The sequence below is a fragment of the Sciurus carolinensis genome, chromosome 18 (assembly GCF_902686445.1).
Source record: "Sciurus carolinensis chromosome 18, mSciCar1.2, whole genome shotgun sequence".
Lineage (NCBI taxonomy): Eukaryota > Metazoa > Chordata > Mammalia > Rodentia > Sciuridae > Sciurus > Sciurus carolinensis.
The window spans coordinates 40203644-40221834 of record NC_062230.1 but is presented as its reverse complement, the minus strand read 5'-3'; the positions used below and the strand labels follow the sequence as shown (position 1 = coordinate 40221834).

The 18191-nt window shown below is 59.1% G+C and overlaps 1 protein-coding gene across 3 annotated transcripts; it reads right to left on the bottom strand.

The window, feature by feature from the left end:
* Positions 1 to 562: 562 nt before the first annotated feature.
* Positions 563 to 18135, bottom strand: Hagh (hydroxyacylglutathione hydrolase). Of its 3 annotated transcripts, none has more exons than XM_047533914.1 (9): positions 17961 to 18116; positions 15444 to 15619; positions 14863 to 14927; positions 12634 to 12751; positions 11782 to 11890; positions 9431 to 9534; positions 9040 to 9141; positions 6069 to 6148; positions 563 to 5669 (listed from the first exon to the last, which is right to left on the bottom strand). In XM_047533914.1, the coding sequence occupies exons 1-9, from the start codon at positions 18034 to 18036 to the stop codon at positions 5570 to 5572; spliced, it is 930 nt and encodes a 309-aa protein (XP_047389870.1). In that variant the 5' UTR covers positions 18037 to 18116; the 3' UTR covers positions 563 to 5569. The 3 variants fall into 3 exon arrangements, with proteins under 3 accessions (XP_047389870.1, XP_047389871.1, XP_047389872.1); XM_047533915.1 differs by having other exon boundaries at positions 15444 to 15583; positions 17961 to 18106; XM_047533916.1 differs by lacking the exons at positions 563 to 5669; positions 11782 to 11890 and having other exon boundaries at positions 6076 to 6148; positions 17961 to 18135.
* Between the last annotated feature and the right edge of the window lie 56 nt (positions 18136 to 18191).

Below are 18191 nucleotides of genomic sequence, written 5' to 3'. Positions count from 1 at the left end.
GGGTCACTCCTGCATGCACGCCAGCCAGGAGGGTGCTCCCCTGAGCCACATCCCAGATCTTTTTTTTTTTTTTTTTTTTTTTTTGAGACATGGTCTCAGCTAAGTTGCTGAGGTTGGCCTGGAACTGGGGCTGCCCCTGCCTTCGCCCTGAAGGCCCTGGGACCATGGGTGTGGACTCCGCCGGCTGTTAAGCCTTTAGTCGAAGGCTGTCAGCTCTCAGCTAAGTTTTAGTTTATGTGGTTTTCAGTGTATGAACTTCCTTTGCTCAAGTAGTTCCTAGGTATTTTACTAGTTTTCGTGCTATTGTGAATGGAATTTTCTTAATTTTCATTTTTGGATATCTAGTACATAGGAATACAACGAATTTGGTCAGGCACAGTGGCACAGCTATAATCCCAGCGACTCAGGAGGCTGAGGCAGGAGGATCACAAGCTCAAGACCCTCAGCAACTCAATGACACCCTGTCTCAAAACAAAAAAAAGGGCCGGGGATGTGGCTTAGTGGTAGAGCATCCCTGGGTTAAACCCCAGTCCTAAAAACATGAATTAATATTTTTTAGGTGTAGATGGACACAATACCTTTATTTTTACGTGGTGCTGAGGATTGAACCCATTGTCTCACACATGCGAGATGAGCGCTCAGCCGCTGAGCCACAACCCAGCCTGAACAAAGTGAATCAGTCTTTTACAAGTTGTTCTGTAGAGACACACGCCAGTAGTGTACGTCGTGACACGTTAGACATACATGGAGTGCAACTCTAATGATCCATTCTCATACATGATGTGGGGTTTCGTAAACACGTGGACCAGTCTTTGCCTCTGCTGGACCTGGGTCCGGCCTTGCTATGGGCAGGGTCAGTGTAGGGGTGCTCACCCGGCCCTCCCCTCCTGCAGGGTGTTGCCCCCTGTCCTCCCGTGCGCCTCCAGGGCAGAGCGTGGTCCTGGTCTCATTCCTGTCGACCACAGTGAGGCCCTGTGCTTTCTGGGAACGCTTCCCACCAGTGATGTCCACGCCCTGGTCTCTAGAGCCTATGGCCACGTGAGGTCCCACAGCAGACGGGGATTGAGACCGCAGTCCCCAGACCTTGACAAGTGTCAGGGGCTGTCCGGTGAGCCCAGTGCTGGCCTGGGAAGCAAGAGGCAGAAGGCAGTGGTGAGAGGAAGGCCAGGACCCGGCCGCTGTGCTGCGCTGCAGAGGGCAGGAGGGACCGCATGCTCAGGAATGCCGCAGGCCACGGACGCAGATTCTCCTGGTTTCTCCGGGTTTGGTACCAGGTGTGATGTCAGCCTGGTAAGGGGAGGCGGGCTGTTCCCTCCTTTGTGTCCTGGAAAAGCCTATGAATGACTGGTGGTCTCCACAGGACGCCACAGCAAGGCTCTGGGGGCTGGGCTCTTTGTAGCCAGGGTTAGGACTTCCTAATTCAGGTTCTTGGTGTAGATATATTCAGATGTTTTTGTCTTCCTCAAAAGACAGGGTCTCGCTGAGTTGCCCAAACTGGCCTCAAACTCCTGGGCTCAAGCGAGCCTCCCGCCTCAGCCTCCCAAGTACAAGCCCACAGCACCACGCTGGCTGGGTTTCCCCCACCTTTGGTCAATCTAATTTGTGCTAAGAACTTGCCCACTTCACCTAATTTACTTAGAGTTCTCCTCTCATTCCCTCATAAACCCTGTTAACTTCTGCAGGATCAGCTAGTGATTTCTCCTTTCTCACTCGCGATTTTGGAAATTCCTGTCTTCTCTAGTTTTGTCAGCCATCTAGCCAAGGGTTTGCCACTTTTCTGTTTTCTATTTACTAATTTACTCCTCTCTTCTGATTCCCTTGGGCTTATCTTCTAGTTTCTTGAAGTGCAGCCTCTATTTCCTGTCTGAGAACTTCTTTCTTGGCTCAAGTCAGTGTGCAGGGCTGTAAACTCCCTCTGCCCGCTGGTTAGCCGCGCTTCGTTTTCTGTCTTTGACCATATGCTATTTAGAAACATTTTAATTTCCAAACATTTGGTATTTTTCTGGATTTTCTGTTGCAGATCTCTAGTTCTGCTGGGGTCAGAGAACAGAACACACTTGTATGTGCTTCTGGGGTTTGAACTCGGGGTGCTGTAGCACTGAGCCACACCCCCAGAACTTTTAATTTTGAAATGGCCAAGTTGCCCAGTCTGGCCTCAAACTTGTGATCCTCCTGCCTCAGCCTCCCAAGCTGCTGGGATCACAGGTGCACACCACCACACCCAGCGGCAATAAACTCTGAGCTGGCGAGGGTGACGGGGGCGGGGAAGGGGTGTCCTGCCTCTGCTGCCAGCGCACTCCCCAGGAGTGTGTAGGTCTGCAGAGGTGACCCCTTCATCTGAACCCCAGGCTGCTGAGGGAGGGACTGTGGGGACAGTGGCGACCTCCATGCCATCGCCGAGGCCAGGCTCTCTGCTGGATCCTCCAGGTTCTGACTCCTGCCCAGCCTCTGGGGAAGCCTGCTTCCCAGAATCCCCACTTCCCTGGTTTGACAGCTTCCAACCACTAGAGGGGTAGGTGAGCAACGCTAAGTGTGCAAGTGCCTCTGACCTTTCCTCCTGGGGGGCCTCAGGCTTCTGGACCCGCACCTCCCTGATGGACCACACCTCAGTCCCTCACTGTGCAGCTTCAACAGGTAGTTGTGCTGGGCACAGTGACACAAGCTTATAAACCCAGCTGCTCCAGAGGCTGAGGCAGGAGAATCAGAAGTTTGAGGCCAGCCTCAGCAAATAAGGTCTGGGGATGCAGTTCCATGAAAGAGCACTCTTGGGTTCAACCCCTGCACTAAAATCCAAGTGATTTTTTTTTTTTTTATCCAAGAGATGCCTTTTCATCGAGTTTTGTGATTCCCTCCCTGAAGGGCGCTTCTCCAGGGACGCCTGGTTCTCTACAGTGTGGGAAGTCCCCTCAGCTGCAGCTTCTGGCACCTCCCCTCGCCAGGCTGAGGGCACAGTCTGCCCTCACCTCAGACACCAGCCACAAGTGTGAGGCCCCAGGCCACCTGCACTGGCCACCTGGCTGCAAACTCAGGGGCTCCCAGGGCCCTCGGAACTCGGGAGGACGCGGGCGCAGGACTGCGGCTTTCTCACGGAGGATGTCAGGCTGGTCGGGGATCCTCTGTGGAATCCAGCCGCTGTCACCTCCACCCTTCCCGGCCACGGGTGCTGCCTTGCTAGACCTGGCCCCCTGAATGGACTGTTCAGCTGCCTCTCCTCCCTGGCTCTTTTTCTGGTGAGCAATTGGGGTTGAGCCAGAGGCTCGTAAATGACAAAGCCCTGAGGGCCGAGGTCACCTCCCGGGACCACAGCACTTCCGTTCCGGCTCTGTAGCGCTACTCCTCTCCTCCCTCCAGCGGAGCAGAGGTTCTCGCCACACAGCGGCTCTTGTGTGGTCACTGCCAAGTGCCCAGCGCCTGTGGCGTCCCCACGTCACCAGCACTCAGGTGTCTGCTAGCCCACTAGTGAGGCCCAGAGCTCCCCTTCTGGCCTGAGCCGGGTACTTTAGTCCTGGTCCCAACGCTCAGTGACAGCAGAGCCACAACGCCCAAGACCCCGCCAGGCCGAGGTGCGCCAGCGTCCCCCCCGGTGATGAGGACTGATGCCAAGCCGCAGTGCCAGGGGAGTGTGGCACTACACAGGACAACCAGAGCGGGCACGTGAGGCCCCCACAACACAGGCTGGCGGCATGGGTGGGCGGGTACCCATCCCCTGTGGGCATGAGAGGCATTTCATGTCATTTTTGCTTTTTGTCACTAGGAACTGAACCCAGTGGTGCTTTAGCACCAAGTTACACCCCCAGCCCTTTTTATTTTTTATGTTGAGATGGGTTCCACTAAGTTGCTGAGGCTGGCCTTGAACTTGAAATCCTCCCCGCCTCAGCCTCCTGAGTCACTGGGATTACAGGCCCGGGGATTCACCCGAGTCCCATGAATCTTAACCCTGAATGTGAAAAGCAAAACAAAAACCTTCAGCCTTCTCCACGGAGGGTTACTGGGGTGGGAGGCGTCCACTAAGCAGGACACACATTTACCACAGATAAAGAAGTCACGCCTGACCCAGTAGGTGAAGAGCGTCCACTCCACTAGACAGCAGGACACCAGTCACACCGTTAACTCCAAGTCCGCATAACCGAGGAACACGCAGGACAAGTAGCAAGACAGCAGGCGCTCGTGAGTGAGGGGCGCCCGGCAGGCACGGAGCACCCGGCGAGCACCACGCAGACACCACCCCGCCCAGAGCAGCAGAAGCCACGTCCCAGCAGGGAGGCCCACTCCGCGGGGCAGCAGCTCCGCTAGCGCTCTTGAGCCTAGGGAGACCCTCCCCAGGGCAGGCGGCGGAGGAAGGCCTCGGCCGTGTGCGCCAGCCACCGCGCGGCACGTCTGGCGCCCAGCAGGCGAAGCAGACAGCGGCAGGGCCACCGCCCCGGCGCCCTGGCAGTTGACTAGTGCTGCCACTAGAGACCAGTGCTCAGAGAAGCCCATCTGCACTCGGGCCCAGAGGTGCCACCTGCAGGGTCCCTGCAAGCAGCTGTGGGTGCAGACAGGTGGGGCTGGGGCTCCAGCTGTAAGACCTCGCCGAAGGAACTGACCGTCACCTTGGGCGACCTGAGAAACCTCCTGGCGTCTGGCCTCGCAGCAGCTGCGGAGAGACGCGGCCCTCGGCGGACTCGGGTGGCAGACCAGCACGGCCACACCACGAGGGCAGCGCAGACGCCAGGGTGAGCAGCACGCCTGCCCACAGGCGCCTGGCTCCCCTTCTCCATGCCAGGTCTCCTGCATCGCCCACGTCCTCCTCCCATCTTCCTCAGGTCGGGCCGCAGCTCCCTCTCCTCCCAGACCCCCACCCACCACCCAGGACGGGAGTCAGGCCACCAGAGCCAGCGTCTGGCAGGCCACGTGACTTCTCAGGACCGCCAGACCGAGTGCTCTCCGCCAGGGGAGATGCTGGGGGACAGAGGACCCAGCCTCCGAGAGGAAGGGCAGTGCGTGTCAGACGGCCAGCAGGGGCCCTGTGGGTGGGGATGGTCACGGGCTCAGCCGAGGCTGCAGCGAGGACGCCTGCTTACTGCCGGGACAGGGCAGGCACCTCGCCACCCTGAGGGCGGCCGGGGGAGCTCGGAGCTCCAAAGGCCCTAGGCAAACCATGGAGTTGCCCTGGCAGGACGGGCAGGCTGCTGCCCACGAGTGCTGAGAACCAGGACGGGGCAGAGGCTGGCTGTGCACCTGGTTCTGCAGCACCGCTGCCCGTCCAGGCAGGGACGGGGTCTGCTGTAGGCAGGCCGGCAGGAGGCCAGGACCGGGGAGGAAGGGCTGGACCGTGCACCCTCCATGCAGAGCCAGGAGCACAGTGGGGCCGGCTCTGGCCGGGCGTCGTGTGGCCACCAGCTGGAGAGAGCCACACGTGAGGGCCAGAGGAAGTGTAGAGTCCACCAGCAGAGGTGTGGGAATAAATACTCAGCTTTTTCTCTTATAAATATGCATTAGAACATCCGGTGACGCCACCTGGCAAGCCCGACGCCCGGCACTGCAGTCAGGCTCTAAGACCCGTGCCAGCTGTGCCAGGGCTGGCGCCTCAGTCCGAGGGCACCTTGAACTGGTCCTTCTCCCTGCGGATGCTGCGCATGGTGGCCACGGGGTCCGACTCGCCTGCGTGCTGCTGCACCGTCTTCTCCCTGCAGGGGTGAGAGGCGCCTGCGGGCTCAGGCCGCGCCCGCACAGCCCCGGCCCTCCAGGGCGCCAGAGGAGCTGCGGTTCTGTCGCCACAGAGCTGGCAGGTACTTCTCCCTGCAGGCGACTGCAGGGCTGTGCCAGGTCCTCCCAGCAACGTGGAGGCAGGAGGCCACCAACCACACCGTCCTGCACTGCCCAGGCCACCAGGCTCACAACTGCAGCTCCCTGGCCCCGAGGTCCTGGGACCCCACCCTTGCCAAGGTGCCACAAAAAGCCCTCCCACTTAGGGGAGAAGGTGTGGCCCTGGGCCCTGCTCAGCAATGCTCTCGGGGCGGGCCGCCCGCGTGGGGTGGGGTCAGGGATCAGCTCCTGCTTGGGAGGAAGCCAGTGGCGCCCCTCACCTCACTCTCATGAAGGGGTTGTAGGTGAACTCCTCGGCGAGCGTGGATGGCACTGTGGGCTCCCCGATGGCGTATTTCTCCTGCAAGAGACGCCACTGTCACACTTCAGATGCCCCTTGGTGATCTTCAAGCCTGGTCCAAGCACGAAGGCACGGTGGCAGGGCCGGTGCAGGCCGCGGGCCCCTGACACGTGAGCCAGGGGTGACTGCCCGCCCTGCCCCTGCCCCTGCCGTCTTGGAGATGCAGAGGGAGGTGGACCTTTCTCTTCACCACCACCAGGTTTGCATAGACAACGAGAGAAAGCACAGAAAGAAAGGATCCGCTGGCCTGGGCACGTGGCTCGGGCAGAGCTGTGCCTGGCACGCATGGGGCCCTGGCTTCTGTCCCCAGCACTGCAAAGAGAAAAGAGAAAGGCCTGCAGTCAAATACCCCAGGCCCACTGTAAGAGCTGTGCAATAAGAGCACAGCAGATGCAGAGGCCCTAGGAGAGGAAACTGACCACAGCAGAAGCAGGACAGGAGCCCGTGGGGACCTGGAGCAGAAATGTGTCCTTAGGACAGTCAGTGGAACTGACAACGGGCATGAAGAGGGCCTCGCTCCAGGTCCGCAGGCACTGGAGCGGGAAGAGCCAGGCTATGACACTTCCACAGGGCAGCACAGAGCAGCACCCTAACCCTCGGGTAGGCAGAGATTTCTTAGAGACAAGAAATGGCATGGTGGCCTGTCACTCCAGCCACCCAGGAACTGAGGCAGGAGGGGCACAGGTTGGAGGCCAGCCTGGGCAACTCGCAAGACGCTGTCTCAAAAGAAAACCTAGAAAGGGGATGTAGGTCAGCGGGAAAGTGTCCCTGGGCTCAGTTCTCAGAACTGGGAAGAAAGACAAGGAGCCAACCTGGTGTTGTAGGAATTATATGGAGACTATAAGAGTTGTTGTTTTTTTTTGTTTGTTTGTTTGTTTTTTTTTTGCAGTGCTGGGGATTGAACCCAGGGCCTTGTGCTTGCAAGGCAGGCACCTTACCAACTGAGCTATCTCCCCAGCCCAGAATTATATGGAAATACAAATACCACAGAAGAGCCAAGACAGTCTGAAAAGGAAGAGCAGATTCATTCTACCTGGTTTCAAGCCTTCCCATGAACCTGGTCTCAGGACGGTGCTGATGCAAGGAAATGCCAGCAGACCCAGCAGACACAAGGGTGCCCACAAGCACATCAGGTGCCAAGGTGATCCAGTGAGGAAAGGACTGCTTTCCAACCAGAGGACGACTGGACACCACTGCAGAAGAGCAGCCCCCACCTGCAGCACACCCAGCAGTGGCCTGGAGCGTGCCCTTGTGCAGTCTGTACAAATGCTAAGACTAGAACTTCCAGGAGAAAACAGTCTGTGACCCAGGGATATGCAAAGGTTTCACAGGAAACAAAAAGTGGAAATGAATGAACTGAACTTCACCAGAAGTATCAACTCGTTTTTCAAAGGAGACTGTTAGGAAAACAGGAAGCCACAAACTGGGAAAAAATATTTGAGGCATGTATTCATATTTGACAAAGATATGTTTCCACATAAGACACTGACTCAATAAAAGTGTTTGAAAGGAAGGAGATCTGAACCTCACAAGAGAGGGCGCACCAGGAAAGATGGCCAACTTCACTGTCAGGAAAATGCAAATGGCAGAAGCACAAGGTCCAGACACGCTCTCAGAAGGACAAAACCCTGAAGGACCGACCAGCAGTGCCTGTGGCTGGGCAGCACGCAGCTCGATTGGAACGCTCAGGCTGTCAGGGTGGGGATCTGAGATGGCGCGACCACTCTGGGAAACAGCAGGGTGACTTTTTTCTGTTTTGGTACCAGGACACTCGACCCCTGAGCCACATCTCCAGCCCTATTTGGTATTTTATTTAGAGACAGGGTCTCACTGAGTTGCTTAGCACCTCGCTGTTGCTGAGGCTGGTTTTGAACTCATCACCCTCCCGCCCCAGCCTCCTGAGCTCTGGGATTGTAGATGTGCACCACCGTGCCCAGCTGGGTGGCTTCTTAAGAGGCAAAGCGACGTTTAACCACACAGCCCAGAAGTTCTGCTCTCCATCTCCCCAAGAGCGGCTAAAACACACATCCACCAACGCCATCGGCAACCCTACTCATAACCGCAAAAACTGAGAGCAGCCCAGCCGCCCATCAGCGGGTGATGGACAACTACAGGGATCTGTGCAGTGGCCGGCCACGCAGAAACAGGCGACCTGAGGAGCCTCAAGGCAGAGCGAGGGGACACGTGCTCAGTGACAGTCACTGTGGTGGCAGAAAGCAGGCCACCCTGGGCGCGGGAGGCAGGGCTTCCCGGGGAGCAGAGCGCCACGTCTGGGTGCACACTGTCAGAGTGCACCTGACCAGACTGGTCACTCAAAACTGGCACCTATCTAAGTGAACTGTCCTCGAGTTCGGTCACTAGGAAGTAGACCTGCCTGCATGTAGGAGGCCCTCGATTCGACCCCAAGCACCCCGGGGAGGAAGGGTGACTGATGAGGAAGCCGGGCAGTGGTGTTGCGGGAGGTACCGGGCTCGAGCGGGGACGTGGGCGCCCGCGTGTGGTGTGTCACCGGGGCGACACAGTGTGTCAACTGTGGAGCATCTCGTAAGCCCTGGGTTGCAAACTGCAGAGACGCTGGACAGAGACAAGCTTTGTCAACAGAGCTGCAGGAGGCGGCAGCCCCGGCCTGCAGCAGGAGGGAGCCAAGGCCTCCGTCAGGGGCGCAGCCCGGCACTCAGAAGAGGGAGCTCCTGGCTCCTCCCCTGCCCGCCGCCCGGGGGGGGGGGCACATCAGGGGTCTGAGCCGGGCCTGCTCCCCACACGGCCGACCCCACTGCTCAGAGGAGCAGCCCTGGCTCTTCCCAGGCATCTGAGCTCGCGTGGGCCTCGCACGCAGAGCAGCGAGAAGCTGCGGCAGGGCTACCAACCCAGCAGGGGTGCCGCTCGCTCACCTTGGCCCAGGCCAGCTTCTCCTGGACGCTGGTGTTGCTGGGCTCCACGTGACGCGCAAACTTGAGGTTGCTGATGGTGTACTCGTGGCCGCAGTAGACTCTCTGAGGAGAGAGCAGCACCCAGTCCAAGGAGGCGGTCGCCCGCCCACACCCCCGGGCACCCCGCAGAGCACCCCGCAGAGCACGTGCAGCCATGGGCACCCACGGGACATCCCTCTGGGCTGGACCCTTGTCACACATGTTGAATGCCACTGCAGCTCCACTAAGGAGCTGTCTGCCCTCCTCTCCCAGCTCACGGGTGGGCTGCAGGGAACCCTGTCCCAGGTGCACGGGCGATTCTCCTCGGGTGGACCCAGGACGGGGCCCCGCAGGACAGGGAGGCGCGGCCTACTGTGTCTGGAGGGAGCCGGCCCAAGACCTCCAGCAGCGCCTTGTACATCTCGTCTGCGGTCCCTTCGTAGAACTTCCCACAGCCGGCCACAAACAGGGTGTCGCCTGGAAAACACAGCCACCTGAGGGGCTGGCCGGGCCCGGGGTGCCAGCAGCAGCCTCGACTGGTCACGGCTCAACCCACGGGCTCGGCTCCACGGAGCCTCGGCTCCCCACACAGCCCAGTCTGCTCCCAGCCCACGCTGCATCTGCCCTTCTCTAGCCTCTTCCTTCTGGTCCTCACCTCCCTTTGCTGCTGAGAGGACCCAGCCTCCACCCAGCCACCTCTCTCCCCTGCATGCCCCGGCCCTAGGCCCAGGCCGGCCCACCTTAGTGGGCACCATGGTCTGGTGCTAACTCCCCGCCTCTCCCAGCTGCACTGTCCCTGAGGCCTTGGCCTCACTGCCACAAGGCAGGATCCCAAACCCAGTCCTAAACCCTGGGCCCTCCCAAACACGCTGACCAGGCCATCTGCCACCATGCCCTCCTCTCCGCTGCCACTATCGCCCCTTGGCCCTTTATCTCTGACTGCAGCTGCAGGGAATGCCCATCCCGCCCACCACACCTGCTCTATCTGGACGGTCAGCTCTACCATCCCTCCTCAGCCCAGCCAGGGTGGGGGATCTAGCACGCTCTGGGCCACACCACTGGGGCCTGCCGGACAGTCGCTCCTCACCGCCAGCCTTACTGTCAAGGCCAGACACCTCTGTTTCACCAGGACACTGTCCCGTCAGCCGCTGGGCCTGGGAGCTGAGGCACCGCATGGCGTCCTGCCAGCAGCTGCACCAGATGAAGGAGCAAGGAGCGCTGACCGCTCTAGGGTCAGCATCCTGGGGCACAGTCACCCTCCACGGCACCTTCCAGCTCGGGGACACAGCCTCGTGAGAGTTCATCCCAAGGCCACTGTGCCCTCCAGCTGTGGCTCCTGATGTCTGGGACAAACCCAGGAGGAGTGAGGGGCCTTCAGAGGGACAACAGCCACTTGAGCTGGGGTGACCGGCTGAGCACACCCCCCTCACATGCCGACAGCCTGTGGCGAGGACACATGGCCACTGCGGATCCACCCCAGAAACCACTGCAGCTCAGGGAGACTCCCCAACATGCCGTCCCCTCTCCGCTCCTGCACGGCAGGCCCGTCCTCCGCTTTACAAATGGGAGAGGCAGGGCCAGGGGCCACACCACAAGCTCCATGGGGAGACTCGGGAAACACAGCTGTGTTTAAAATCAAGCACAGGTTCCAGAACAATGGGGGCCTGTGGAAAATCCCCCACCCACCCCTCGCTGGACGCTCCCCTCGGGCTCACGCTGCCCCAGCGCCGCCACCACCCAGCACTGCTGCCCTCACCCCTGCGGCAGGACCCATGCTGCCCTGGGCCCAGCGAGACTCTGCAGGACTCGACACTCCGCACCAGCCACTGACAAAGCCAGCCCAGAGGCGGGGGCCCGGCCTGGCACCCCACGCTGGCTTGGGGCCTGCCTCCCCCACCCAGGCCACCCCAGCACCAGCCTCCAGGGCCCTTCTGCCTCACGGCTCCTGGTCAGCACCAACAGTCTTTTGTTCTCTCTCAAAATGGGGAATGTTCTTCAGATTTCTGGAGAGTCCTATGTGCCAAGAGCTGCAGTGCCCAGCAGTGCCCAGCAGTGCCCAGCAGTGCCCCAGGGCAGCCCTGCAGGCTGGCGTGGGCTCACAGGTCCAGTGATGGGTCAGCCACTGGCCAGCAACCGGGGCACGCCCTCCACAGATGGCCGTATAGGGCTGTGGCTGTGCAAGGGCCCCCAGGACAAGAGGGCCAGGCACACTGGGCCCTGGCATGGCCCCACAGCGACCCTAGGAAGCTGCTGTGCACCACCCACAGGCGGTGTCGGCAGGGCTGAGGCCAGGGTGCCAAGCGACAGGCACAGGGCAAGATGCTCAGGTGCACCCAGAGCCAATCCGCTGAGCCCAGCCAGAGAGCTCTTCCAAGGGAAGCAGGGAGAGCACCTGGCACCCTGGAGTCTCCCCCTCAGGGACTCCCGGGTCCCAGGCCGTGCCACCTGTCTGCGCTGGAGGGGTGGGTGTCCCACCAGATGGCCTTCTCAAAGCCAGGCTGTTCCCTGGCACCTAACAGCAGCCAGCATGTGCTGGGAACCTAGCTCTGAGGGCACCCCCACCCCCCAGCACCTGCGGGCAGCCCAGAGTGGCTGAAGCCCAGCCCGTGCTCTACCCCACGGGCAGCATCCTCCGAACACGGGAAGGAAAGCAGTTCCTGCAAGTCTGCCTGGCAGGAAGCGTCTGCAGCTTGCCTGGCCCCCACCCAGCTCCTGCAGGCTCACCTGTAAACACAGCAGGGGGATCCGGACCACCAGGTTTGCTCACAAAGTAACAAATGTGTCCTGAGGTATGGCATGGGGTCGACAGGCATTTAACATGCAGAGACCCCACCTGAAACGGCAGGCATCAGCATGAGACCCAAGATCCCGCCTTCGGGGGGATCAGGGGCAGAGGGCACTGCTGGTCTCACAAGACCCCTCCCCACCCAGCCTGCTCGGAGCCTGTGCCCCACAGACACCTGCAGAGCCACCCACAATGCAGGGCAGGAGATCCAGGCAGAGGCAGCGGCTACGGGGCTCCCTCCTGGGGCCCGGCCCTGCAGCAGGGACCCCTCTGGGGTATTTCCATAAGAGCAAAGGGGTTAATTTTTTTTCAGTCCTTCAAAACTAGGCAAAATCTAAACCAGGGATCCTGCAGAGAAAAAGAACTCTTCTCAACCCATCTCCCCAATTCCTGACTTCAGAATACTGGAACCACAGCAAAGGTGACAGAGCAAGACACACCCACAGAAGCTCCCCTCAGGCCCAGCCCATGTCCACTCTCCAGGTCTGTGGACGCCTGGCTGCACTACCCGAAGCTGGCCAGATCTTGGCACCCTCCTCACCCCACCACCATACACCCAAGGAACCAGCATTGCTCAGCGTCCCAGGGGCTCGGGGCTGGGCTCCACGGCCTCCCAACACCCAGGCACACTGTGTGCACAGTGATTTTCCTGTTAAGCTCCCGAGAAAGAAGAAATCCAACCACCAGCTGGGGCGGGCACAGGGAGCCCCTTGGCTAGACCTGGGGTGAAGGAGGACGGCCCTGTGTCCCTTCCCCAGGTCCTAGTGCCTTTCTGCAGGTTCACTCCCTACCTGCAGAGTGAACAGGTGCGTGACTTTGTGAGTCAGGGCCCCGATCCGGTCATCACCCCCATACACCTTCAGCCCAGGCTCCAGCTTGACCAGCTTCTCATTCCCTCCAGCATGGTCCCTGGAAGTCAGACAGGAGGTGTGGACTACCTGCTGGATGAAGAGCCTGCCTGTTGCCTTTAAGCCCTGACCAAATGGAATTTTTATTTTTCCAGGCCTGTTCCTTATAAGAAGAAACACATCTTCAAAACAGGAAAGGCTTCCGTCTGTGGTTGGGCTCCACTGGAAACACCTCCTCAGACACCCAGTTCATGAGTAAGGCACGCTGTGTCCTGCACCATCACTGTTTTGAAACTGAGGAAGCAAATCACGCACACCTGGATGACCCTGGGGCACGTGGTAATCGGCTGGAGAGCTTCCAAGGCGCTGGGGAGTCACTCCAGCCGCCCTGTGTGCAGCTGGTCTGGGGCGGCCAGGGCAGCTCTGGAAGCTCCCAGGTGGTTCTAAGGCACAACCCAGTGCAGGCTCCCTGGCAGAGGATCTCCTGGGGAACTTCCGGGGGCCCATGTGGGAGCCACTGGTCCAGACCTGTCTATGGGCAGGCCAGCCACTGTTCCAGTGGTAGCAGACTGGCGGACCTCCTGGCCACTCCTCCAGGGCTCCCACAGTGCCCCCAGGAGTCGTCAGACCTGCACTTGGCCAGGGGGCAGTCCCACCACCGGGAGAACCCCCACGCCTGGGTCAGGCCTCACTCAGGGCTGAGCCATGTGCCTTCCCAGCAGCAGGAAACTTCTCTCCTGACAGTCCAGCAGTCATGACCCCCACCTTGCTCCATGTCCACCTAAGACTGCACCCTACGAGGACTCCAGCACCCAAACAAGAAACCCCTGCACAGCAGGCCCCAGGAAATGGTAGAATAGCTGGTCCAGCCATCTGCCTGCCACCACCAGAGCACACAGGCCAGGGAGCCACCAGCTCCTCGATATGCTCTCGTCACTGATCTTCACAATGCCACCACCAAAACAAGAACAGCGCTCACTACCTGAGGAGCAGGCCCACCCCAGAGCTCAGTCCAGGGTATGGTCCTGGTCTAGACTTGAGAGGGTGCTGGAGAAGGCAAGGGTCACAGAGCACCAGCAAGAGGCTCCTGGAGTTCGGATTGCCTGGCATGGGCGAGAGACGTGGACTGTGAAAGCCTCCAGGCAGCCTTGCAGGCCACCAGCAGGGCCCTCAGAGCTGGGGCTGCTGGCAGAGGGCAGCTTCGCTACAGGACGCTCAGTAGCACAGGCCAAGAGCAAGGTGACTGGTGCCCACCTCTAACGCTGGGACCTGTTCAAGACTCAGAGGCCCCTGGCCAAAGACTCAGTGTCTGAGCCTTGGCCTCCATCCCTGGCTTACATCAACCTAGCACTGGGTGTTCAGGGGCGGGGGGCCCATCTCTGCTGAGAGGCCTTGAGGAGTGGGCTGAAGAAAAAGGGACGGGCTGCCCTCATATGGTCATTTGGAAAAGAAAATTAAGAACCAAAGAAACATTTTTTCTACCTTTGAGGGCCTCAAAAGTTTCAAAAGGGCTTTGGGTAGGCAACTCTACCCCAAAGACCCAAACACAGGCACTCTTCCCAGTCTCCAGCTTCCAAATATTAAAACGAAACATTTAGAAAAGCAAAAACACCCTCTTGACATGCTACTGCTTATTAAAAAACAAACAAATAAACAAAGAAAACATCAATGGCTGGGCATTGTGGTGCACACTATAATCCTAGTAACTCTGGAGTCTGAGGCAGGAGGATAGCAAATCTGAGACCAGGCTGGGCATCTTAGCGAGACCTTGTCTCAAAATAAAAAGAGCAGGATGTGGCTCAGTGGTAAAGAGCCCCTGAATTCAGTTCCTAGTACCAAAAACAAAAGACCCACCAACGTCTAGATTCTTTGCTTCCCTGACATGGAGACCGATGTCCCATTTTACAACCCAAGACATGTGAAAGACAGCTGCTGGGCACCTCCTGTGGTCCAAAGGAGCCGGTTCCTAGATGCCATGGGCGCAGCAGCACAGAAGACACAGAACACAGACATCTCCCCAGGGTCAGCACCTCTGAGGGTCAAGGGGAAGGGGGCAGGAAACCTGGTGCCTTTTCTGAACTCCAGGACCCGTCCTCATGGGCACTGAGCCAGCTCCGCTGCTACTGTGGACACCTCCAGGGCCAGAGTGCCAGCCTGGGAGCCTCCACTTACCAGTGGTGGTGTGTGGTGAGCACCGTGGTCAGCTTCACACCGAGTTTCCTCACGGTTTCTACCACCTGCAGCCACACAGGAGGCAGGACAGAAGCTGGGTCACACTCCTGGCCTGGCTGGCCTCCTGCAGGGTGGGTGCCCAGCCCCAGCCCAGCCCCAGCCCAGCCCCACTGGCTGACCCGACTCCAGGACAACAGAGGAAGATGGTCTTTTTCTCTTAATCAACTTGGAGCCCTTGGTCCCACCCACTGCCCCAAACTCCTCCAGCTGAGGCCAGCCTCCTGCAGACAGCACCAAGGGGCAGAAGGCTGGAGGAACAGTCATGTTCAAAGGACCCTGGAGTATCCAGGCACAGGGGTTCAAAGGGGGCTCTGTGCTTGCCACATGGGGACCGTGGTCTCCTCCACCCCTCCCAATGCCCCCTTAAGAGAATGGCTGGACACCAGTTTGCTTTTCGAAAACTAAATGGACTAATTTCCACCAGCGTCAGCAGAGCTACGAGAACACAGTGGCTGTAACCCACGGGGATGAAGACAGGGAACTGGGTGACAAAAGACAGGGGCCAGGGCACAGCCTCACACCTTCTGGGGCTGCACCGGGTCCACAATGGCAGCCTCCCGGGTGTCCTTGTCGATGATCAGGTACATGTAGTTGTCCGTCAGGGCAGGCAGGAGCTCGACCTTCATGGCGTTCTGTTCCACAGTCACACTCTTCCTTAAACCTGTGTGACACAGGAGGGTTCCCAGCAGGGCTGGGCCTGCAGACATAGGACACAGCCTCAGGTCCTCAGCCTAAGGGCAGCACACCAGAGAGACTGCACCCCTTCCCCCGTGGACTCAGGGCCTTGCCCAGGCACAGCAAGCACTGAACTACATCCTGGCTGGGTTCTGATTTCATCTTGAACAGCACCTTGCTGAGTTACCAGGCTGGCTGGAACTGCGTCTCCAGCACCGCCTCCTGAGCAGCTGCAGGACAGCCCTGCACCATCCTGCCAGCTTTTCTTTCCGTTTTTTTTTTTTGTTTTTTGTTTTTTTTTTCCTGTTTTTGGGAGTCCTGGAGATTGAATCTAGGGGCGCTCTACCACTGAGCCGCAACCCAAGTCCTTTATTATTTTTTGTTTTGAGCTGGTCTCACTAAGGTGCTCAGGCTGGTCTTGAACTTGTGATCCTTGCTGGAACTACCAGTGTACAGTGCTACTGTACCCTACTGCTTTTTGCTGACTTTCTGAAGTTCCTCTGACAAAAAATGTCATGATTTTATCACATCCACAAGGCAGGAGTAGAAAATGACTCGTGCTCATATTGGTGGAAATTAGGTTTCTCAGACTTAGACCTTTATTTTCTCTTGAGGGTTCTAAAAAAGACAGAACTGCCAACTTGTGGTATGATGCAAACCAGTCAGACAGGACTACTGCTGACCCTGCAGAGCTGACTCTGGAAGGACAGGGAGAAGGGGAGGCAAAGGAAGGGTACCAGTGTCCAGCTGTGTACCCTTCAGCACACCTGGTCACCTCTAGGCTGGCAGAGCTAAGTCCTATGCAGTCATTCACAAACGTTCTCAGGCCTCCAGCCGGAGGAGAAAAGAGCATTTGCTCCCAAATGGAAGGCGTTCAAGATGTGGAGAATGCACCAGGCACCACTTCCTGGGGAACAGAGTTGGTCACAACCACTCACGATTCAAGGGTGGGAGCCACAGAACTCTGCCTGGCTGGGCCAGGAGGCCGTGAGGAGTGAGAGGAAAGAAAGCATTCTCCACCCAGCGGACAGATGTCAAAGTACTTTCAGCAATGAAACCCCCATTAAATCTAAAATTACCCGGGGTCCCAACACTTTTAAGTCTTAAAGGGGAGGAAAACACACAAGGGGGGAACAGTGGGATTCTGGGGTAGGTGCCAGGCTGGACCCAAAAGGGATTGAAAAAGCCGAAGTATCAGCTTATGGGTAGATGTTGCTCCCGGGATCATCTAAATATGGGGTCGACTTTCTTTGCCACGGCCAGGGTCTGGGGAACCTTTCTTTTCTTTTTCGGTGGTGTTGGGGATGGAACTCAAGAGCCTGTGTGTGCTGGGCAAGTGCTGTACCGCTGAGCTCCAGATCCCCTCTGGACACGCTGTCTGGGCATTTTCCAGAACTTTTTGACTCATGCTCAGCAAAATAAACATTTCTGTCTGATTAGGTTTTTGTGGTACTCTACCTCCCCAAGTCCCAGTACTATTCAAGCCACCAGAGGACATCAGAGTGAAAACAGGACTGGGGAAGGGGGCGCTCAACAAGTCTTTTTACCTATTTCCTGGTAGAACACTCCAGGCGAAAACACTGCCCGGTAAAGGAACAGTATTTACAGCCGGTGTTCAACCTGCTCTGGGCACATACACCTTGCTGGCAAGCCGAAGAGCATGCGTTTATTCCTAAGGATGGAGTTCACCAGGCGCCGGCACCACCAGAAAGAAACCCTACAGCTCCTTTTCCGGTAAGTACCACCTCGCCCGGCACTGCCTGGAAACCACTTCCAGCTCACCGGTTTGCCCCTGGAACGTTTTGCACAAGCAGAGGTCACGGGCTGCAGCCTGCGGCCTGCAAGTCCGAAGGCATGTTTTGTGTGGCCCACTACATCCTTTAAGGCGTTTCCCAGCACCGCCTCTCTGCACCTGTGCGGACCTCCCCCACCAGCGCATGGGTTAGGGGCTCGGATGTAGCGCTCCGCGGGCCACCGCGTCCCAAACGGAGAGACTGCGTCCTGAGAACCTCAGCGGGCAGGCTCCTTCCTTAGCAGGGGCGTGTAAGGCACTGCGGACCCCGGGCGCTGCCGGCGGGGCTGGGACTCGGCTGGCTCAGGCTGCTAGCCCCGCGCGGTGGCCCGCGGTCACCCGTTGGCAGACGCCGAGAGGGGAAGATCTGCAGGCCGAGGCGCCGGGTAGGCTGGCCTGAGGGCTCACGCAGGGGACGCGGGTGTGCCCGGACCCTCGTCGCGCCTGGCCCCGCCGAGGCCTGGTGGCCGCGTCCGCTCCTCGCCGGACCTGCAGCCCCGGCTCCGTGCCCCTGAGAAAGCGTCGGCGCGCCCAACCAACGCCCAGCACGGCGGCGCCCGGGCCCACCTACCAAGGCCGCGGCGCGCGCAGGCGACTCCCAGCGCGGCGAGGCTCCGGCGGCAGAACAGCCTGTGGCCGTGCACCATGACCTGCTGGGCTGCACTGCCCCGCGCCGGACCGCAACGCCGGCGGTCGGCGTCGGCGACAGCAGCCAATCAACTCCCGTTTCGCACCACTCGCCCGGTCCCCAGCCAACCAGCGCCCGCCCTGCACCGCTTCGTCCCCAAACAGGGCCCGGCTC

What these genes read in the sequence shown, in the direction of transcription:
- Hagh (XM_047533914.1), bottom strand. Translation starts at nt 18,036, where the DNA reads ATGGTGCACGGCCACAGGCTGTTCTGCCGCCGGAGCCTCGCCGCGCTG. An exon ending in CTGCGCGCGCCGCGGCCTTG is followed by an intron (nt 15,620 to 17,960) that starts GTAGGTGGGCCC and finishes CTATGTCTGCAG; the next exon opens with GCCCAGCCCTGCTGGGAACC. An exon ending in CGCACCTGTTCACTCTGCAG is followed by an intron (nt 11,891 to 12,633) that starts GTAGGGAGTGAA and finishes CTGCCGTTTCAG; the next exon opens with GTGGGGTCTCTGCATGTTAA.